General features: G+C 37.1%; 1 protein-coding gene and 1 long non-coding RNA gene across 4 annotated transcripts in view; one reads left to right on the top strand and one right to left on the bottom strand.

The window, feature by feature from the left end:
* The window catches only part of LOC138147574 (aldehyde oxidase 3-like), a 112,025-nt gene that overhangs the window by 70,960 nt on the left and 17,635 nt on the right, over nt 1-23,430 (top strand). The window contains exons 25-32 of the mRNA XM_069070105.1: nt 924-1,115; nt 1,434-1,661; nt 3,037-3,132; nt 4,229-4,357; nt 8,310-8,384; nt 16,023-16,075; nt 19,632-19,746; nt 21,681-21,746. Coding sequence (XP_068926206.1) covers nt 924-1,115; nt 1,434-1,661; nt 3,037-3,132; nt 4,229-4,357; nt 8,310-8,384; nt 16,023-16,075; nt 19,632-19,746; nt 21,681-21,746 — 954 coding nt within the window. The remainder of the gene's footprint in view (nt 1-923; nt 1,116-1,433; nt 1,662-3,036; nt 3,133-4,228; nt 4,358-8,309; nt 8,385-16,022; nt 16,076-19,631; nt 19,747-21,680; nt 21,747-23,430) is intronic.
* Nucleotides 984-23,430, bottom strand: part of LOC138147576 (uncharacterized) — a 36,391-nt gene continuing 13,944 nt past the window's right edge. Inside the window, exons 2-4 of one of the 3 annotated variants that reach the window (XR_011164852.1) lie at nt 13,933-14,081; nt 8,080-9,970; nt 984-1,119 (exon numbers count right to left, since the gene is read on the bottom strand). This is a non-coding gene — a long non-coding RNA (uncharacterized lncRNA). The remainder of the gene's footprint in view (nt 1,120-8,079; nt 9,971-13,932; nt 14,082-23,430) is intronic. The other 2 variants (XR_011164853.1, XR_011164854.1) reach the window with 2 other exon arrangements.

The raw sequence follows: 23,430 nt of genomic DNA, 5'->3' as shown, positions 1-23,430 counted from the left end.
CCAGTGATTTTGGAATTCCACAGATGTAGACCTTTAACATTTGCTTTTTAGTTGGGTGGATGGACTAAGGTGCTACATTCCCACAATTTAACACTATTTTGTCATACACTATGTATGTTTCCAATGGCGTCAAAATCTTTTTTTTTTCTGTTCTCAAAAATGGATTCTATTTAAAAATAAGAAATGAATGCCATAAACTATTTTGGGGGTATGGAGGGAACTAGTAAGCTAATCAGGAAGCAATAATAGAATGTCAAAACTTCCAGTGATGTAGCTGTTATCCCTCAATGACAGAAATTTAGAGATCAGTTTATTTTCAATAAGAACTATCATGATGATGGGGCGGCTAGGTGGCACAGGGAGTAAAGCGCCAGCCCCAGAGGGAGGAGGACCTGAGTTTGGTTCCAGCCTCAAACACTTAACACCCCCACACACACACACAAACTAGCTCTGTAACCTTGGGCAAGTTACTTAACCCCAATTGCCCTCCAAAAGGCAAAAAAAAATCAAAACAAAAAAAAAGAACTATCGTGGACAAAGTACATTTCACAAAATGATAAATAAATATGATCATAACTACTAAATACAGGAATAAGGACATATTTGTTAGGTCCTAATCAAAAGATTGGTCTGGGTATAATTTGAGACTTTATATATCAAAAGGAACATAGAGAAATTAGAAAATATTTGGAGAAAAAAAGAAAGAAGTTGGGATTATCTAGCCAAGAGATGAGAATACTGATGGTTTATAACAAATTTTTGACGTCAGGATTTTAATGTAAAGGATGATGTCCATGCCTCTGGTAGATTAGGCATTATTTTGCCTTTGGGGAGGAAGATTGGGCTGCTGATACTTTGAAATGCCACCTAACATTTATAAATTTATGATTCTAAACCAGTGTTCATCTTTGGAAAATTTTCAGGTAATAGAATATGCTTTACTCAAACTGGAAAATGCTTATAAAATTCCTAACCTCCGAATCCAAGGTCGGGCTTGCAAAACCAACTTGCCATCCAATACAGCCTTCAGAGGCTTTGGTTTTCCCCAGGGAGCCTTTGTGACAGAGTACTGGATAACAGCTGTGGCATCTAAATGTAATGTACCACCAGAGAAGGTAACTAAAAAAAAAGAAAAACAAAGATCAAATAGAGACAAGATTTTTTTTGGAAATTGTTGCATAATATATCTTCTTTATAAAACACATTTTTATTGAAAATTTTTGCTTTTAGATCACCTTACTATCTTCTTTTATTCTTTCCTTCCTGACTCCAGCAGTCCTATGTAGCATTTTTTTTTTTTTTGCATAGTTCCTTTAATGGCGTTTTTTCTTTCTAAGTTGCTTCAAACTGGTAAAGCACACTCTATACATGTCTTAAATATGAACCTGATTTCTATGGATCTTTATTGCAATGTCTATATATTTCTCCATCAGGTTAGGGAACTAAACATGTACAAAACCATTGACAGAACAATCCACAAACAGCAATTTGATCCAAAGAATCTGATAAGATGTTGGGATGAATGTATGGAAAAATCTTCATTCTATATCAGAAAAAAGGCCATAGAAGTATCCAATCAGCAGAATTACTGGAAGAAGAGAGGAATTGCCATTATTCCTATGAAATTCTCTGTAGGATACCCAAAGACATATTATCATCAGGTAATTTTAAAAAAATTAATTTTAAAAATGCTTGTTTTAATTCTTAAACATGTTAATCAAATCCATCTGTTAATTTGTCTTCTGTCAAGAAACCTTCTACATGAAACCTTTCCTGTTTCCCTCATTTGCTGTTTCCCTATCTTATATTTACTTTGCATTTAATTTATGTATATTCTGTATTTACTTACATATGCTAGAGCAGGAATTGTTTCATTTTAAAATTGTTTTATCTTTGTATTTATCCTTAGTTTATAGCACTGTGCTATGTCACATAGTAGGCAACTAATAAATTCTTATTTAGTGGGTTAATCACTTACTTACCCTCTTAATCTGAAAGACAGATAGAAGCCAGCAGGAGAGAATTTGCCTTAATTTAACACTCTGACTAGGGAGAGCAGCGTGTTTTTATGATAAGAGACACTAGTTTGCCGTCCTACTTTGGAATTCAGTGAGAGGAGTTTTCTATCATGTGTAGAAGGGATTCAGTTCACAGTCTCTCTAAGAAAAATCTCTATGTTTTGAATCAAGAAAAAGTAAAACTCAAATTTTATTTAATTTAATTCAACATCTGTTTATTGATAAACTCCTATGGGTTAACACTATGTATAGAGTGTGAGAAGCAGAAAAAAAGTGTGAGATACAAACAGGGGATACAAAGCCAACTCACATGGAACATTTAAATAACTGTAAAATCCTGTGTGAATGAGTATGCACCTGAGTGTTGTAGATGGGAGTCCTGAAAAGGGATCAACATGAGCTGACATGGTCAGGAATGTCTTCATGTAAGAGGTAGAATGTAAACTGTGCCCTGAAGAGTGGGTAGGGTTAGAATAAGCAGAAAGTGAGAATAGAGAGGGCATTTAAGGCAAAGGGACCGCTTGAGCAAAGTCGTAGACTCCAGAATGAGACAATATAACATGGTTCTAGTCCCCCAAAGAGCTTACAGTTGATGAGGTGATGAGACACCTTCACAGGTAGCTATAATATTGATTTCATATAAGTGCATTAAAGAGTTATAAAATAAGGTGGGATAAAACCTAATTATTTTTTGATTAAAAGAAAATCCAGTAAGCATTTAGTAAGCATTGGCAGAAGATACTGGAAATGATGCTGGGGCTATAGCTGAATTCCAATAATTAGCTGTACATTTCAGCTTCTTTTATTTCTGAATTTCTCCATAAAAGGCACCTCTGCTAGCCTGAATGATGCAAATATCCTTTCTATCTACTGAAGAAAAGTTTACTTTTTACACTGCTAGAATTAAACTATGCTAAGTATGGCTTGATAAGTTACTTTGCTCCACACTGACATGGTTTATAAAGATTGGTTTCAAGGTAGTAAGAAGAATCAATTTCTGCGTTTTTTTCCCCCCCAGGCTGCTGCCTTGGTTCACATTTATACAGATGGGTCTGTATTAATTACACATGGGGGAACTGAATTGGGACAAGGTCTTAATACCAAAATGATACAGGTGAGAAAAAAAATTGCTGTTCTCCATTTGGTTAAATTCAGAATCCCAGTATTTGAGCTCACATACCTTTGGCCAAATGTAATGATTTATAAAAATTAAGGGTTATAAAATCTAGGGGCATTTCTGCTGAGTAGGGTGTGTGTGTGTGTGGGGGGGAGAATGAATATAAAATAAAAACAGAATAGACTTTGATGTGTCTCTAAAAATATAGATTAGGAGTTCCTCTATCTAGCAATTTAAAAAAAGAAAAGAGTAAACTTCTGGGAACCAAGATGGCAGAGAAAGCAGTAAATCACTCTCAGCCTCCCTTACAGACTTCGAAAAACCCAGAGAAATACCCCAGGAAAAATCCTGGAATGGTAGAGCCAGCAGAAAGACAGGTTACAACAGTCTTTTAGCTTGGGAGGCTAGGGGGATTAATGGGAAAGATCCCTCTTGCTGTCACTGAAGGGGACCAATACAGGATGGGAGACATCCCAGCAAGTCTCACTTCAGCAAACCACCAGGAGATACTGAGCCCCCCAGGGTGGGGGAGTAGGCAAGCATCAACACCAGACACATACCAACCACCACCACCTGCTCTGTCTTAGCACCAGGTAAACTACTAGACTAATACAGCTACCAGCTGCCAGGACCTAAGGCCCAAGAACAGACAGCCAGTAACCAAGCCCCTAGCCCCCAGCACAAGAAGTCTGGGGCAGTGCCCCCCTGGGTCCAGAAACAGAGATCAAATTTAAAAGCCAGAAAAAAGGCAAACAACATGAACAAGAAGAATCAAAGAAAAACAATGACCATAGAGAAATATCTTGGTGACAGGGGAGATAAAAAAAAAAGAAAAAAAAGTCTTAAAAAACCAGACCTGGGAAGCCTAGGCGGTATAGTGAATGGAACACCCGCCCTGGAGTCAGGAGGACCTGAGTTCAAATTTGACCTCAGACACTTAACACTTACTAGCTGTGTGACCTTGGGCAAGTCACTTAACCTCAATTGCCCTGCCTTCCCCCCCCCAAAAAAAAAGCAAAAAAATAAAAACAGACCTCAAGTATGTTAAAAATCTAGCTACAGAGTGTAAGTAATCTGTTAATTTGCCATACAGGTAGCCAGTCATGAACTAAAGATACCAATGTCAGATGTGTACCTGAGTGAAATGAATACCACAACAGTGCCAAATACAGTCGCCACTGCGGGATCAATTGGAACTGATGTCAATGGGAAAGCAGTGCAGGTTATGGACTCAACTTTAAGATTTCTTTCAAATAGTTCTCACTTTTCCACAGATAAATCTTTGCACCTCAGAGTTTCTCCTGATGCTTTGTTTGTTTGAGTATTTGTTTTGAAAGAACAAGTATCACAAAGTTTACTTGTTTTTATCATGAAAGTAAATATTTTTTTACAACAGTATAATTTTAATTTTTCCACAATTAATTACCATAAAGCCCAGTCTACTCTTTATCCTCTCAAAAGAAGTGTTCTATCTTTTCTTCTTACATCCCCTTCCTTGATGTTGGACCCCCCCCCCCCCAAAAAAGGAGTATGTCTTTCCTATTGGAAGGGTATATAACTTTGCCATTAACAAAGAACACTAAGCAAAATTTTTGTCTATGGCCAAGTATAAATTTGCACTAATTTTTATCTCTCAACTTAAATCTCTATATCAAGACAAAATAAAGTTATGAATAGGGCCTTGTCTGAAAATCTTAGGGGTTGAGTGGGCATAAATACTTTAACAGATAGCCTATTAAATATAATAGAGAACATAAAAATTCATAGAGAACTGACGAACCTGCAGGCTAATAGATGACAATGGTAGTTATTCCTTTTTAAAGGTAGAAAGGAGGGATGTTATTTATTAATTATTCATACACTGAATATTGTCATTCATTAATCATTCTTCTGGTTAGTGAGTCCCCACTCTAGACTGTCATTTAATCAGTGGTCCCAGACATACTTCCCTTTCAGCTAGACTCATTCTCTGAACTTCATCTCCTTGACCTCTCCTCTTTTCCCCTTGCCAGCTCCCCTTTATATGTTCTCTTCCTGTATTAGACTGTAAACTCCGAGGGGAGGGATGGTCTTATTTGCTTGTATTTTATATCCTTAATGCTTAGCACACTCCCTGGCTCCTTCCTTCTTTCCTTCCTCCCTTTCTCTCTTCCTCATGTATTTTGTTATGCAATGCTAGGGAAGATGCAAGCTTAAGTAAGCTCTGTCCCTTATGGAGTTTAGAGTCTAGTTGGGGGTCTAAGAGAGAAACAAATAAATATTTTAGAGTATTAGATGATGATAAAATCTCAGATTTAGCCAAGGATTATCTGTCTTCCCAGCCAGTCCCTGATCTGCATTTGAATCTCAGTTCTACAATTTACTACTTGTGTGACTGGAAAATTTGCTTAACTTCTTTAGCATCAGTCACCTTAAGTGTAAAATGAAAAGAAAAAATTAAACTACATTAGATTTTGGTAAAATTCTTTCTGCATCTAAATCGTTTGATTTAGAAGATGGAAAGATCTACAATGCAAGGTAATCTGTAGCAGTAGTGTTATACTCAGAAACATCTCTGTGGGCTGCATATTAGGTTAGAAAACCATAAATTAACATTATGTATGCTCTATTGTATTTTTATTTATTTTATTAAACATTTCCCAATTACATTTTAATCTAGTTCTACTCTCAAGTTTTGTGGGCCCCATGGGACCTGCAGGTTGTGAGTCAGTCAACCTCTAACCTCCAGGGGTGCATATGAGCATAGATGTATACTGGAAGGGAGATCCCAAGTGAGTAGGTTAGAGGGAATTATACAAGACTGAAAAATAAAGAACTCAACTTTACCTGTATTAACTTACTCAATCCTCACAAAGAGGAAACTTCCCTACCAGTGCAGCCTGATTCCTGCTTTGAAAATCATAGGCTTAGAGAGGGTAGCTGACTTGCATAGGGTGACAAAGCCAGTATAACATGTCAGAGGCAGGTTTGGACCCAGATCTTTCTGTGAGATCATCTCTCTATTCATCATGCCACATGGTTACTGCCTCTCCTTTCACAAAGCTGGATCAAGGTTCTTTCTAGCTCTATGTCAATGATTCTTTGACTTCATGTACAAACCAAGAAAAGTCTAGAAAAGGTATATAGCCCTTTGAGGTAGGTGGTGGTCACAAAACCTCATGGTTTGAGAGGAACTTTAGTGTCTGAATAACCCAATACCTATAATAACCCATACTTAAAAACAAATTCCTTCTACCTGGCAAGGATCAGTATTATTATTCCTTTTTTTATTGATTACAAAACTGATGCTCAGAGGTTAAATAAATTACCCAGTGTACCATAGCTAATAGTTGGGGAGTCACAGCTCAAACCTTTGTCTGCCAGACCAATACCGAGCACTGTTGATATGACACCAGGGAGTTTCTAGACCTTTCTTGGTTTGCACATGAAGTCATAGAAGCATTGACATAGAGCTAGAAAGAACCTTGATCCAGCTTTGTGAAAGGAGAGGCAGTAACCATGTGGCATGATGGATAGAGAGATGACCTCACAGAAAGATCTGGGTCCAAACCTGCCTCTGACATGTTATACTGGCTTTGTTGCCCTATGTAAGTCAGCTACCCTCTCTAAGCCTATGATTTTCAAAGCAGGAATCAGGCTGCATTGGTAGAGAAGTTTCCTCTTTGTAATCACCTCTCTCTGTCTGTCTGTCTCTGTCTCTGTCTCTCTCCACCCCTCCCCTCTCTCTCCCTCCCCCTCCCTGTCTCCGTCTCTCCCCTCTCCCTCCCTCCCTGCCTCCCTTCCCCTCTGCTCTCCTCTCCTCTCCTTTCATTTCTGGTCTCTCCTCTTTTTCTCTCTGACTCTCCTCTCTTTTTCTCTTGTCTATCTGTCTTCTCCTCTATCTCTCTTGTCTTTTTTCTGTTCTGTTCTGTTCTTTTCTCTCTTGTCTGTCTGCTTCTATCTCTCCTATATGTCTTTCTCATTTCACCAAGTTGTGAGCTGATGATGTCTTCTATTGGACTATTTTGCTATTTTCTATATCGTGATGCCATTTTGGATATAAACATATAGGTAAAAGAGACACTATGACAATATCTAGAGAACTGACCCAACAGTCAGGAATACTTAGGTTTAGGTCTCACCTTTGATACATATTGACTTTGTCACCCTGTGCAAGTCACTTAACGACTCAGTGTTCCAAGCTATTCCCTAAGACTATGAGTTTCAAAGCACATCACAGTATGTATGGTAAAAGGAGTTTCCTCACTGAAAGGTCCATATACTAATGAAATTATAGGTCAAATCTGAAAAAATGCATATGTAATACTCTCATGTACACATATATTGGCTCCTGGATCTGAATACCTTGATGCTCCTATCTGTTCATTAAATCTTCATTTGAGATTATAAAATCTACAGTCTTTGGTGTCAATTGCTAAGGGACTGGAGCACACTTCTAGACCAATGACTTGGCATTCTGAGGTAGAGAAGTGATTGGTTTATGTAGCTCAGATAAAGGAAAGTTTTCAAATACTTATTAATACCAATGTGAGTATGTTAACTCAGTCTGAAAAATGAGTGAGGGGCTAGGGTGGGGCTACATGAGGGCTAAGGTTCAAACTAGAGAGTAAATATATTTTAGGATTTAGGGTATGTTGTGTAGATTCCAGATGAGAGAGGCCTGTTAGTCTTGACCTGTAGACCCAAGGCCAAAATCAGGCACTAGGAACTAAGGAAAGAAGAGAAAGGCAGCTAACAATGAAAAAGGTTCAAGTCTTGAAGTTGTTCTGTACACTAAAATATAATTATAAAAATCTTTGCAAATAGTGAAACTGATAGCATACCCTTTTCATCAGTTAACCATACATATCTGTTCCCTATATACTCATTTTCCCCCACTTCCTATAGTAGATTATGTTAAACAATTTAAGAGGTATGAAAGCAGGAAGTAGATACTTTACTTACAGACTCTCTGGGACATGATTGTAAGGGACCCAATAAAGCCAGGTAGCAATGGAAATCCAATAGAGGCTGCCTATAAGTTATATCACAGGGAGGTTGGTTGGTACAAAAGTGAGGTGGTATTACAAGATTGGGTTGCTATTCAATATACTGTATAGCATGTAAATATGTTGTAGTTTAAAAATATTTATAATTTAATTTTATTACATCATTCATACTGTTATAACATCTAGATTGCCTGTCAGACACTAATGAAACGCCTTGAACCCATCATCAGCAAGAATCCCAATGGCACTTGGAAAGAATGGGTGAGTGTCATTGGTCAAAGAATAAAACCAATGTGACTCCATATATATATGTTTACCATACAGAAATATGTATATCTATATTCACATATTAACTTTTGTCTAAGTTGCATTAATTTAATCTCCTTAGCTATAGCAATTAAATCATCTCTAAGCTGATTTATTGCTTTATAAAAACTCTTATTGATGTCTGATTGTAACAAAAATCTTCGTGAAACATTGACAGACAATTCATGTAAAAACTGAGCTTGCACTATCTGATTTTGTACAGTGCTAATGGATATAGACATAGCAACACTGCTCACTATAGTAGTAATTAAAGCAATTATCCCAACAACAATACAGGATATACAACTCTTTTTTTGATTGAAACCCAATAGTTGATTAATTTGAGCAATAGAATGATCAGCATGAGAGTGAAACCAATGCTCACTCTCTACAGGTATCATTACCATACTAGGTCTTCTTATAACAAATAGCAATTGTCCCAAAGAAGTATTATCATGACATTGAGAAACCTTACAATTTACACATGTGACATTGTAATGCTTATCAGTTTTGGTGATATTTACATTGCTATGATTTCCCCACATGAATGCATACCTCCCTCCTAAACAAGCACGTACCAGCACGTCAGTCTTTCTCAAGTATGTCCCATTAAGAGCAAAAATGGCAAAAACCATTGTTACTGGGGCCTGTGGCAAAAGGATTTTCCATATTTCTGGGTTTCCTCTCTGTGAGTTTCCAAACCAGTTTTGTTTTGGATACCCGCCCATGCCTATGATTGATGTTTGTGTCATTGTGCCAGGAAATATTTCCACCTGATGGCAAACAGGTATGTCAGGCCTACAGTTTAAAAATGGGGGATCTGCTTGACCAGAAGATGAGTCCTGCTCATCTCAGTCTGGACACAGCGTCTGATGTTTATCCCACAATCCTGAACAATTTGAAAAAAGTTCCCTAAGTCCCCACAGTATATGTTGTAATGTTCTCAAAGCGTACTAGGTCCTTACCTCTGAAAATTCCTTTAGCATAGGCATTCCCATTCAGCTCTCCTTTAATTCTAGGCTTTTGCATAGATATAGAAGATAGATTAACAGGAATGTCCACAAGGGCATGTTTGAGTCTTCCCCAAAGATGATACTCATAATGATATTTGATAATTTGTACTAAGTTACGTGAGGACTTATTAAAAGTAGAAAAACACAAAGGCAGTTCATCAACTAACCCAGTAAAATTAAAATCAAGCACAGAATGGGTTATGTTTGCCTTATGATATCAAAATATTTGGCAATAAGGACTGACCGTTTCCTTCTAAAATGATTTCTGGAAGAAACTCCTCCCACTCAACCATCTCCACCCAAGGTGGATGATCGAGCACCTCCCAGTATCTTGTAGAGGCAACTATTGGAAGCTGATCAATGATAGTAGTGAGCAGCATCACCATGTGCTTGCCCTCATTTAGGCTCTGACTCCTCCTCTGCTGCCAACCTCATCCTGCTCTGGTTCAGGGGGACCAAATGTCCAGTCTCTGCATTTATTGACAGTCCTTGTTCTCCTTTCTGGTATCCAGACTTCCTCATTTTCATCTGTGGAGACACACAAATAACCTCGGCTGTGAATTATTACTCTGTTCGGGCTGCCCCGTTACCCCTTGTCATTTTTCCACATCACCCATTCAGTGACTGTAGTTGCCTGGGGCTGTGATCTTTTAGAATTACTAATTGCGTAGTCAGTAACACCCCAGAATTTTTCTGCTGGTGTTTTATTTTCATGATCGGATGTCAAATAATTTATTATATATAGTGACAACCCCAACATTCATCTTGGGGTACCCGTGCTCCAAATTCCCCCTTTTAGTTTTTGGAGTGCAGTTTTAAGTATAGTTTTTTCTTTTAACAATTGCCTGACCTGTGGGGTTGTAAGGAAGCTCTGTAATATGGTGACTACCCCACTGAAGACAGAATTCAGCAAAGCTTTTTGAGGTGTAAGTGGGGCCATTGTCAGTCTTTAATTGTTTTGGCACACCCGCAGCAGCAAAGCATGTCTGAATATGCCTTTTGGTGTATAATGTTGTATGGGGATAGCATGTATTAACAACAATTACCAAGATTCTTGATTCTCAATCAATTGTTGCATTTGGTCATGAGTATAAGGAACTTTTATTTCTTCAGGCAATTGATCACTTAGGCATAAACATTGTCTGATCATTTTCTTTATGAGGTGAGCCACCCCATCAGGGTAAGTTTGTAAAGAATATTTTGGCTGATGTGAAATATAACCCCATTAAATCACTAAATCATTTTGCATTAAGGCACCTGTAGGGCTGTATTTTGTGTTCAGCACAGTGAGTTGTATTCCTGCAGAGGAGTCTACCCTATATGTAATTGCAGTTCTGATAGCTTCCTGAATGTAATCCAATGCATTCCTAGCTTCAGGTGTAAGATTTCTAGGAGAATTAAGGTTGGTATAACCTTCCAGTAATTGGTATAATGGTGTTAAACATTCATTTGAAATTCCAAGACTAGATGTGATCCAATTTGTATCCCCTATAAGCTTTTGCAAGTCATTTAATGTTTTAATATTATCTTTTCTAATTTCTAACTTTTGATGTCCTATAGTAGTGTTCTGCACTTTATTACCTAAATACATAAAAGGAGCTGTCTTCTGTATCTTTTCAGGGGCTATTTTAAGTCCTACAGCAGCAAAATTATTTGTAACCTCCTCTGATATTTTAATAGGATAAACACATCTTGGTGTGCACATAGAACATCATCCATGTAATGAACTAAGTAAGCTATCGGGTATTTGTTTCTAGTTGATTCTAAGGCCTTTGCCACAAACTTTTGACATAATGTGGGACTGTTTTTCATCCCTTGGGGTAGTACCTTCCAACAGTATCTTCTTAGGGGTTCTTTTAGATTTGTGGAAGTTACGGGAAATGCAAATTTTTCTTGGTCCTGACTTTGGAGAGGTATGCTATAGAAACAATCCTTTATGTCTATTACACATAAAGGACATCGTGATGGTACCATATTAGAAGATGGTAAACCAGGCTGTAATGCCCCCATATCCTTCATGACTTTACTTCTCGAAAATCCATAAGCATCCTCCATTTTCCTGAATTCTTTTTTCTAATTGCAAAAATTAGAGAATTCTATGGGCTATTTGTAATTTCAATATTACCCAACTTCAGCTGTTCTTGCACAATGTTTAATAGGACAGCAATTTTTTTCTGCACTTAGGGGCCACTGATCCACCCATACTGGTTTTGTGGTAAGCCATTCAATAGGATCGGCTATTGGGTGCCCATCAATCAGGGCCCCTCCTGAAAATTTGTCGTGATGGTGACCTTACGTTGTGATTAAATATCTCTGCCCAATAAAGCCGTTGGCAAGGAAGCCAAACATTATGGCTGGAATTTTCCTGACATGCCCTCAAATTCCCAAGTAAGTTTCCTCACACTTTTTAAAGGTTGACTAACTTCTATGCCTTTCATATTTATATTTGATTTTTGAACAGTCTTCTTCGGGTCCCATTGTTTCTGATTGATAATGATCAGGTCTACTCTGGTGTCTAAGAGACCCTGAATTCTCCTGCCCTCCACATGTATATGAAGAGTGGGTCTTGAGGTCGTAATTATTTGAGACCACGTGACCTCTGGATTCTGTATTTGAAATATCCATTGTTCCTGTTTTAACTGGATCATGGAACTGCTGGGATTCATAATTTTAATTTTAATCTTATTATAATCTTCCCAGTTCTTTTGTTCTACATAGATTGGAGTGAGTTGTATATCCATGTATTCCCCTTCTGAGGTTAATGAAAGTACCCCCACAGCTGGAGAAGAGCTCCTAAAAAGCATTTCTCTCTCCTGGCCTGGGTAAATGTTTAAAACTGTAACCCCAGGCTGTAAGATAAAAGCAGTTATTCAGAGGTGGAGGGATCCAAATCGGCTTGCCCTCCTGAACTTCTGGAGTGCTGAACTGAACGTAAGTCCCTGCTGTTTTTTGTGGGCCTAGGACTTGGCCCTTGAGGCCTTTTCCCAAATTTCTAAACTGACATTCTGAAGCCCAATGAAAGCCCTTATGACATTTGGGGCGTTTTGATTTTTGTTGTAATTCACTATTACTGCCACCCACTTGACATTCCCTTTTGAAATGACCCACTTTACCACATTTATAACAATTCTCATTTTGCCTATTCATGGTTGCTTGTGCTTCTGCTATATATTTGCTTGAAAGACCACAGATTTTACCTCCATAGATTTTCTAATTAATTGATCCAAGGAGGCATCAGCAGGAAGTGACAAAAAAGCTTTCTTATGATCTAAATTGCATTTTCCTCTAGCTATTTGTCTTACAAATTCTTCCAATCCCACAGTACTTCCTAAGGTATACTCAGCTGCTTGTTGAATTTTTGCCACAAAATCAGAAAATGATTCCTCAGGTCCCTGCATGATATTTGTAGAAATTTTTTCCTGCTTAACCAGAACTGATTATCTCTTTCCATGCTTGTATTGCACACTCTTGAACAGTACTATATACTGCCACTGAATAGTCCATTTGTGTGTTTGGTAATGTATTAGGTCCATCACCAAAAAGCATAGAAATACTGGGTGTGTTAGGTCCTTCTGCCAACATAAGATCATATAGTTTGCTATGACATTTTTCCTTACAATTGGCCTCCCACTGTAAGTAGTACCCTGGAGTTAGGCATATTTTAGCTGTTTGCCTCCAATCATATGGTGTCAAAGCTGTGGCTGCAAAATTTTCCAGTAATGACAATGTACAAGAAGCTGTTGCTCCGTACTCTGGTACAGCCTTTTTTACCTCCTTAAGATCCTTTATATTTAATTTTTGCCATGTTCTGTTGCCCTGGGCATCTACTATAACAGGATATACCAACAAATTGCAGCCTTTAAATTCCATTTCTCTTAATGTCCATCCTTCCTCTTTTATAAGTTTTTGAAAAGGTAAATAGAATTCTGAAACTATGGTGGGACTTCCATTTGGCTTCCCAGCCTTTTCCATTCCCCATGCAGGATTATAGGGTGGACTTGGATTGAGGTTGAGAGGTTTGGTATTTTCTAGGGTTTTTTCCCCACGAATTCAGGAGGTGTGGTCTCTTCCTGTTCACTGCCTTCACTCTCACCCATGGCACTCAATATTTCTTTAAGATCTGTTTTGTCTGCTAGGCATGCTTTAATGACATTATAAATTGCAAATTTGGAACCAGAGTCACTCTCCTATCCATTTTCCTTAAAGTAATTAACTAAAGCCTTTCCCACTGCTTCCCAATCAGGTCCTCTGATCTGAGAGCTACTAGGGAACCATGGGGCTGCCTGATAGACTATTTTAAAAATTATTTTTCAGAATCTGTTTCTTAACTGAGATCCCTTTCTTATACACTGTAAGTTGTAATATTCTCAGATCTTTTCCTTCATCCTTTAAGCCCTTCACTAAGCTTCCTCCCATACTTCGTCTCTGTGAGCTCTGATTATGAAAAATTGAGCATGCCGACAAACACCCTTCTAGAGCCTTCCCCTTACCTTGAAAGAAATCCGTCGTGCCTCGGATTTTATGCGGGCCCGCTTCCTGCTGGCAAATCTTGGAGGTCCGTCGCTAGAGACTCAACAGCAGTCCTGATGCCCCAAGTTGTGGGTGCCACTTACTGCGGCCAACACATTTGGTGGGCTAGCTAGCGATGAGAATAATGAGACAGGGATGTAATCAATAGTCTGTTTATTACAGGACCATTTCATATAGAGCCAAAGATGCAAGGGGCTCACAGAGTTTACATTCCCCCCAAAAGAATGTAGATACCCCAAAAGAATGCAGACAATGTACACAGATCCTCCTTCTGTCTTGTTTACTATTTATCCTTTCTTAAGGTTAGTTATTTATTAGGGTAATATCCAAGGACCATATCCAAAGGCATAAACAAAAAAAGATTACATGCCCTCTTGCTTATCCGCCCTGTAACCTTGCAGGTAACTGTATAGGGCAGGGGAATATACCTTTAGTGAGGTCAAGGGACCCCAAAGAGTTCTTACATTTATACATCCTCCTGCTTGTCTGCCATGTAATCTTTCAGGTAATAATATATGGGAGGGGAACATTTCATTAGCGAAGCCGGGGGACTCCTGAAAGTTCTCTACAGCTGTTGGTCTAGGCCCAGTTTCTACCATACTATTTTCCAGTTTTTCCAGCAGTTTTCATTAAATAGTGAGTTCTTATCCCAGAAACTGGAATCTTTGAGTTTATCAAATAGTAGATTACTATAGTTATTGTCTACTGTGTCTTTTGTACCTAAGCTAATCCACTACTCTGTTCCTGTCAGTACCAGGTAGTTTTGTTGATTGCTGCTTTATAATACAGTTTAAGATCTGGAATGGCTAAGCCACCTTCCCTAGTATTTCTTTTCATTAATTCCCTTGATATTCTTTTGTTTGTAATGATTTTCTAAAAAATTATTGCTATGACCTAATGATGTTGATACTACCGATATATGTGATTGCTACCCTTGAAGAAAATCTCCTGGATTAGCACTTTCTGTTTGGATCTGGAGGAATACCTTACTCCATTTTCAAAATAAAAAAATCATTAGGAAAAAGTATTAACTAGCACAGAGTAAATTGGAGAAAAGTTGAGACTAACACAAAGTAATTAAAACATATAATGTATGTTAATTATGTGGAATTTTCCTGAGAAACCTGTCCTTGGGGATGAGTCTCTCAGCTAAGGAAGAACAAAAACTATTGATAAGGTGGACTCATTTGTAATGATCTTATTAATTTATCAGTAATTAAGCACTCCCCCCCCCAAGTTTCTTTAAAATTAAGATTATATACTAAAATGTAAATATAACTATTTCTCAAATAGATCCTGTTGTGTGGAGAACTCACAGAAGAGGAAGCCCCCTAATATATATTGGAAAGTGCATTATCTATAAGCAGTAGAAAGAAAACTGACAAATTTTCTTGGAGATCCCAGAATTAAGGTTTATTGCATTAGATATAATCATTGGGATTTTGCATTGGCTTTGTTAAACCAAACCATAATTCCATTGACTATGTTCACACTTTGTAAATCAAGAACCAATCTATCAGCAGACATGTATTAAGCATCACTGTGTGCCAGGCTACGGTACAAAGATGAAAATGAAATGATCATTGACCTCAAGGCACTTGTATTTTCTCAGAAGGAAAGTATGTATGTATGCATATTTACATACATATATTTATGTTTGTGCACATATATATATATATATACATAGATATGAATCTCGAGTCAGATTTGAACACAAATATGTTTGTGCAATTACACTGTTCTTGTTCTTGTAAGCTCTCATTTAAATAAAACTCCTACTTCTACTTGAAACCTTGCTTCAAGAGCAGCTTTAATTAAATGAAAGATGCCAAGAACAAGAACAGTGTAATTGCACAAACATGTTTGTGTTTGAATTTAACTCAAGGTTCATTGTCTTATTTCTCAGAACAAATGATCTCCCAGATAATCATGGGATTATATGCAACCCAGTCATATTTTTCCTTGTTGGTTTGGGCTTCTTATGTAGTGGTGTATTTACTTTATTATTTTGATAAAATGTATTTTATTCTCGTACATCTTTCTTTTATAGGCTAATGATGCCTTTGCCCAAAGCATTAGTCTATCAGCCACTGGATATTTTAGGTAAGGAAAATTTAATTTTTCTCTAAAATTATTCTCTATATGAGAAATTATTCTCTATATAAGAAATTAGGATGTAGAATGTGTTTATAATGATATAAGGTTTTTCTTTTTACATTGTCCATTAAATATTTACTTACATTTTTGCTTTAGAGTGTCCATTTTGTATATTTTTCTTATAAATTCTGTTAGGTATAGTGATATTTAATTTTAAGCAAAAGTGTTATTGATGGAATATAGGCTATTTCAATATGAATCATATTACTTTATACTTTTATACCAATGTTTTGCATAAAAGTTTGTTATTTTCTCTGTAGAAAAGAGTATTTAGTCAGTTTTTTGTTGTTATTAGTCACTTTTTAGTTGCTTTGACTCTTCATGACCCCTTCTGGGGTTTTCTTAGTGAAGATATTAGACTGGTTTGCAATTTCCTTTCTAGTTCATGAGGAAACTGAGGCAAACAGGGTTAAGTGACTTGCCCAGGGTCACACAGCTAGTAAGTGTCTGAGGTCAGATTTGAACTTAGGTCTTCCTGACTCCAGACTGAGCACTCTATCCACAGCACCACCTGGCTGCCCCTTTTAGTCAATTTGGAGGTCCTCATTCTCCCAGGATCTCAGAAGAGAAGACTCACTTTCCTTGGATCATTCTATAAGGAACTGACCCAAAGGGAACTCAGAGACATGGACATGTACACACTTACACAGAGATGGATGAGTGGGCAAACCACTGGACAGTGTGTTGTCTGGGTTCCTCTGAGATCAAGCTTCTTAGCTTTATATATATATATGTGTGTGTGTGTGTGTGTGTGTGTGTGTGTGTGTGTATTGAGTCACTATTAGATTGTTAACTCTTTGAAGGTATGGATCATCTTTTTGCCTCTTTTGTATCCTTAGTGTTTAGCGTAGTGCCTGGTACATAATGGGTCCTGTATCTAATAAATGTTTATTGACTAGCTGACTGACTGACCACTTTGCAGTTAAATTTCTAGCAAACCGAGAAGGGGACAGTTGGAATCATCAATATCATAAAGTGCCCAAGGGATGATTTACATGACTTTATGTCCATACTACCTCATCTTGACTGCTTTTAGGTAGAGAGGAGTGCTTTCTCCTTTCTTCATTCTGCCTTGCAAATTGCTACCAGATTAATCTTAAAGTAGCACTTTTATTGGAAGTTGTGCCTGTCACTTTAATGATCCAACAATTAATTTTAATAGCGAAATTGGTCTTGTGAAGCTCACACTTATGTCCATAAGTCTCCCATGATATACATTTCTCTTACGTGGTCTCTGCCAAAATATAAAATGATACTCTTCTCCCTCCTCATAAGAATCCTTACCATATATGAAGATTATTAAGCCTATATTCAGTCTTATCATCTCAAGAATAATTAATTAGTTCCTTTTCTATATGTGCTAAAACCAGTTTCCCACCTTTAATCATATTTATTGTTCTCCTCTTCAAACTGTTTTAAATCATGTCTCCGGTTTTGGGGAGACTGAGTATAGGTGCTCCAAAATGATGCAGGGAGAGCGAATATAACTTTGTGATTTCTCTTTTATTCTTTTTTATATTCTTGTTATTAAACCATGTTTAATTACAGTCAGTTCTGTAAGGTGCCTTTAGCAAATCTTACTTTGTAATGGAATAAGCAAAATAACCATTAAATTTCTTTTGATGATAATATTCTTTGCCTATACTGCTCATAGCCAAATAATCATGGGATTTAGAATGTATAAAGATCATAGTTTTAATATTCTCTGTTGAGATGCCCTGATCTACCCCCACCTCATCATTTTACAGATGAGGAAAGCCCAGAGAAATTATAACTTGCCCAATGTCACATAAGTACTAATGGTACAGGGATTCTGACTTTATAACCAATATTCTTTGTATTCTACAACACTGATTCAAAACCATTTAATGACCTTATTAGACTATATCTCTATCTCTGTATCCCTATCTATATGTGTAAGTGTCTAAGTATGTAATATATGTGTATATATAATTAAATATTAAGAAAAATCTTTTGGTCTGTACCTGTGAGTTTGTGGGCATGGAAAATTCTAAATATGAAAATTTCCTTCACTGATGCAGCATGCCTATAACTCACAGTCTTAAGAAGTTGTCTGGGGGCACTGGGAGATTAAGTGATTTTCCTATGGTAACTGAGCTAATATGTGACAAAGACAGGATTTGAACCCATATCTTCCTGACTCCAAGGCCAGACCTTTTCTCCACTATACCATACTGCCTCTCAGAAAACAAGTACTACAACTGAGTGAATATAAAGAAAAAAGGCAGTTCAATTTAGGTTAGTGTTTAGCATTAGTTGAAGAGGTTTTACTGTCCATTTCCTGCATGAATGGGAAGCAGGGGAAAGTTCTGGGCAAAGGGGAATAGGATAGAAAATCTAGAAAACTTTTTTAGGGCTCCCCTTTTGGTTCACAGTGTGGTTTTAAAATTTTGTTTGAGTTGTTACTTCAAACTTATTTGTTTATAGGTAAGTGTAAATACATTTCAAAGTCAGCACAAGTGATTTTTAGAGGTGGATCATCTCTACAATGACTCTCCTTAAAATGAATGGTCAGTAATTTTTTGGAATAGTACTGTCTTGTCACTATCTAGTTGGATATACTATTCATGTACCCTTACCTCAAAGACTATCTGTTAACTCACATTCATTGCCTTAGTTTCCTCAATTGTAAAATGGGGATAAATAGCACTCAACTTCCAGGGTTATTGTAAGAATTAAATGATATCTGTAAAGCACTTATTTGTGTGTGTGTGTGTGTGTGTGTGTGAGTATAACTTTTGGAAGGCAATTGCGGTTAAGTGACTTGCCCAAGGTCACACAGCTAGTTTTTTGTGTTAAGTGTCTGAGGCTGGATTTGAACTCAGGTCCTCCTGAATCCAGGGCCAGTGTTCTATTCACTGCACCACCTAACTGCCCCTTATTTGTATATTTCTTTTTTTTTTTTTTAAAGCAATTGGGGTTAAGTAACTTGCTCAAGGTTACACGGCCAGGTGTTTCTGGGTGGATGCTAAGTGTTTGAGCCTGGATTCAATCTCCAGGTCATCCCGACACTGGAGCCGGTGCTCTTACTTGCTGTGCTACCTGGCCGCCCCAATTTTGTATATTTCTAAAGAGATACTTGTAAAGCACTTAGCACAGTGCCTGACACTTGATAGTCACTTAATAAATTCTCACTTCTCCCACCCACTTTCTCCTCAGTCCCCTATGATCACCACTGATAGGCCTCTCTACAATAACTATTCTTTGCAAAGTTACTAATGATCTCTTAATTCCCAAATCTACTACCTGTTCTCAGTCCTTATAGCACATGGCCTTTACAACTTGGGATACTTCTGAGCATACTTTGTCCTGGGTATGCTATGTTACCTTACTGGTTACTTGCTACATCCTTCCAGTAGAATGCAAACTCTTTAAGGGGAGGAACTGTTTCATTTGAATTTGTGTCTTTATTACCTAATACAGCTCCTTGAACATAATAGACATTTAATTAGTGCATGTTTATTGAATTAAATTGGATCAGGGGCTACACAGCAGGCATGGACTGGGTGAAAGGAGAAGGTGATGTTTATCCATACTTTGTTTATGGAACAGCCTGTTCTGAGGTTGAAGTTGACTGCTTAACAGGAGCACATAAGGTAAGGAGCGCTTATCATTTTGTCATCTTATTTGTTAAAAGAAAGCTGAGTATTTCATACAAGAGTTCAGAAAATTCATGCAAATTTTTTTGTGCATAGGGTAAGAGTTTTTTTTCTTCCTTCTAGAGGAACATTGGGCTGTTCAGTTCCTCCTAAATCTCCTTTTTTTTTTTTTCATTTAAGAAAGATACTGGGCATGCCAAATTCCTGACACTATTATGTTAAGACACATTTTTATGTTAAGACACATAAATCCTTTTTAGAATTCTGGGGAAATGTTAAGCTCTTAAATATAGCAGGGTAAAAAAAGGAAATTACTTTCCAGATGATCATTTAGACTTCAATCAGCTTTCTTTCAATGGGCTTTATTCTAATCAAATTTTATTTTTCACCAGGACATGGTATAAATCTGGTGGAGAAACTTTCCTATCTCCTTGTTTCAATGTAGAAATGATCACCCTCATTAATTCTGGTTTTGCTTTGTTCTTGTCCCTGCTTGCCCAGAAAAAAAGATAAAACACAAGCGCAGGTAATAATCAGTCCTAAAGTTCTGACTTCCAGTGTCACAGGTATTTAGATATCTGAATAGATTTTTCTGCCAAAGTAGGCAGTAAGCTTGTGCTGAGTGATAGTCATTCTGCTGAACTACAGAGTTAGCAAGCCAGCAAACAAGCAGGGGCCTCTATGGGTCACAAGGTAAGGGTAAGAGTTGGCACATCCCATCAAGTACTCTACTCAATTCCATTTCTAGCCAAATAAAAGGCAACAGAGACTTTGATTTGGATTCTTCTGGTAAGTCAGTTGGCATGCACAAAGATATCAAAGCCTCGATGTCTTTCTGGACTGCATGTGACAATTATGCACAGAATCTTGGAGACAAGCCTCGGACCTTAAGAGAAAGTAGAATATTGATGTTATACATTAAAGGAAAATTGGGGCTAGGACCCCATGTCCTTTGCTGAGGTGGCTGCTTATTGCCATTAGACATATTCCTGTGTCCCTACTTTTGGATGAAAGGAGGGAAAGTGAAATTCCATGAGATGAATTTTGTAAAATTATGTGTATCACCTACTTATAAAAAAAATATCTAGCATTACAAATGGATTTGTTTAGGGGATTTTTTTAGTCTCTGCTGAAATATATTTTTAAATGACATTAATCTTATTTTCTAATATATATGATAGATATATACATACACAGACACATATATAAACACACATGCACACACACATACACACACACACATATATATATATATATATCTAATCCCCCCATTCCATATTAAAACAATTTTTTTTAACATTTGGTTTTTTAAAAAAGTTTTGAGCTCCAAATTCTATCCCTCCTTCTTTCCCTCCTTCCTCTACCCCCTCCCTGAGATGGTAGGCAATCAGATATGGGAATGGTGTTAATCTTGATTATCATAGAAACTTCTATGCTCTTTCATTTCTTTAAAAAAATGTGAAATTTTTAAACTAACAAAGCAGCTTAGTATTTTTTACAATTTTTTACAGAAGTATAATTTTTCCTTGACTCTTTCTGATCACTTGCTCTCCCCATGAGGAAAGAAAATATTTGTATTGCTCATTTAATATAGCCTCCATTAAAATCCTACTGATAGTTTATTGTGGTGTAGAGGAGATACCTGGTTCTTTAAGTCTATGCCAGTGGAGCCCAAGCATCTTTGGAACATCCTGCCAAGCTGGAAAAATTTTAAAGCTAAACTTTGCGATAGATTGTGTGCTTATTGACTAAGGACAAGTCCACGATGTGTTTGGTAATTCTCAACACCAGAGGACACTTCACAAAAACATTTCCTAAGCTATGGAGGAGCCATAGTCTGCATATCTTGATAGAATCACAGATCCTTGAATTGTTGAAGTCATTATTAAATATAGTTCACTCCTTAATATGTTAATTTTGTTTTTATACAGAACATCAGAACTGACATTGTCATGGATGCCTGCTTCAGTATTAACCCAGCTATAGATATAGGACAGGTATGTGCACTTGGTGTTATATAGTGTCACTGAATTTTTTCATTAGTTTTCTGCACATTAATCAGACAGTGGCTATGGAATGAGGGAACCTGCATTCTGCTTAATTGATTTTTCTTCTGTCTTCCCTTCCAAGTCCTACTAATACATTACCTTTGAGTCTAAATGTGACTATTTTGATTTTCTTTTTCCTTCCTCTCTTCCCAAATTATCTCATATTGAATAGCCTGGGAGAAAACTTGTCAAATAGCTTTGTCTTAATGCTACACTACAGAAACTTAGTGGTGATTTTTAAATGCCAGTAGCAAATATTAGTTTGTATAAGATGAATAACAACAAAGGGCATATTTAAAATTTTTATTTCTGTGCCCAATAGATGACTGGCTTTAAATGATCCTGTCTTCTGAAAACTTAAGAAAAAGGTTTTGGAAGCACTGTTCTCTCCTGGTTCCTCTGACCACTCCTCAGTCTCCTTTGCTGATATCCTCCAGGATTTTTTCTTGGTCCCTCCTCTGTTCTCCCTTTACATTCTCTCACTTGGTGATCTTGCCAGTGTCTAAGAGTTCAGCTATCACCTCTAGCTAGATGATTCCCACGTGTAAATATCCAACTCTAATATCTTTTTTGCGCTCTAGTCACTTATCATGAACCGCCTTTTGAGTGCATGGGCATATCAGATTCAACATGCTTGAAACAGAACTCATTACCTTTATCCTTTAACACTTCTGTCTTTCCAACAACTCTCCTGTTACTATTGAGGAGACATACCCCCAGTTACCAGGCTTGCAAATTAGGTTTCATCCTTGTCTCTTACTGGCATTCATCGTATTTTCTCACGGTAGTTGAGTCACTTGCCATTTTCTACTTTCTCAGCATTTCTCTTATGTGTCCCCTTCTCTCCATGCATATGACCATCACCCTCCAACAGGCCCTCATCACCTCTTATCTGGACTGCTGCAGTAGTATTCTTTTTGTTTTGCTTTATTTTATTCTAAATTTATGGAATAAAACAAGCATTTCTATAATATAGTATAACAAAAAAGATGATTGCAATGAAACTGCAAAAATACTATGTACAGCTTCCTATTCCTTTTAAATCAAAGTTATTATGTACATTTATTTTCCTCCTCTCCTCCAGAGATGGCGACCATTACACACAAATAGGTATATGTGTATTGATAATATGTAGTTGCATATATGTATGTATACATATATGTAAAATTATTATATACATGCTTTTATTTATCAATTCATTCTCTGGACACAGAAAGCATCTTTCTTCATATGTCCTTTATAGCTAATTTGGGTATTTATTATAGTCAAAATAACTTATTCCCTCAAAGTCATTCTTAAAACAATGTTGCTATTACTGTATACAATGTTCTCTTGGTTCTGCTCATTATTATTTGCTCTTTATTATTTATTTTCTGCTTTTTATTATTTCATGCTGGTCTTTCCATGTTTTTCTAAGATCACTGAGCTCATTATTTCTTAAAGCACAGTACTATTCTATCATTTGGTCTCCCTGCCTCAAATCTCTCCTCTCGCTAATCCATACTCCACTCAGCTGCCAAAGAGATTTTAATAAAGTGCAGGTCTGATCATGTCAGCCTTCTACTCAACAAACTCTCATGCCTCCCTATGGCTTTCAGAATCAAATATAAAATGAGATCCTTGAGAGCAGGGA

This window comes from Petaurus breviceps, unplaced genomic scaffold, assembly GCF_028583685.1.
Source record: "Petaurus breviceps papuanus isolate PSGF00001 unplaced genomic scaffold, PetGlider_PUasm1.0 90804, whole genome shotgun sequence".
NCBI lineage: Eukaryota > Metazoa > Chordata > Mammalia > Diprotodontia > Petauridae > Petaurus > Petaurus breviceps.
Note: the sequence above shows the minus strand (reverse complement) of the source record. Positions and strands in the feature narration are given on the sequence as shown.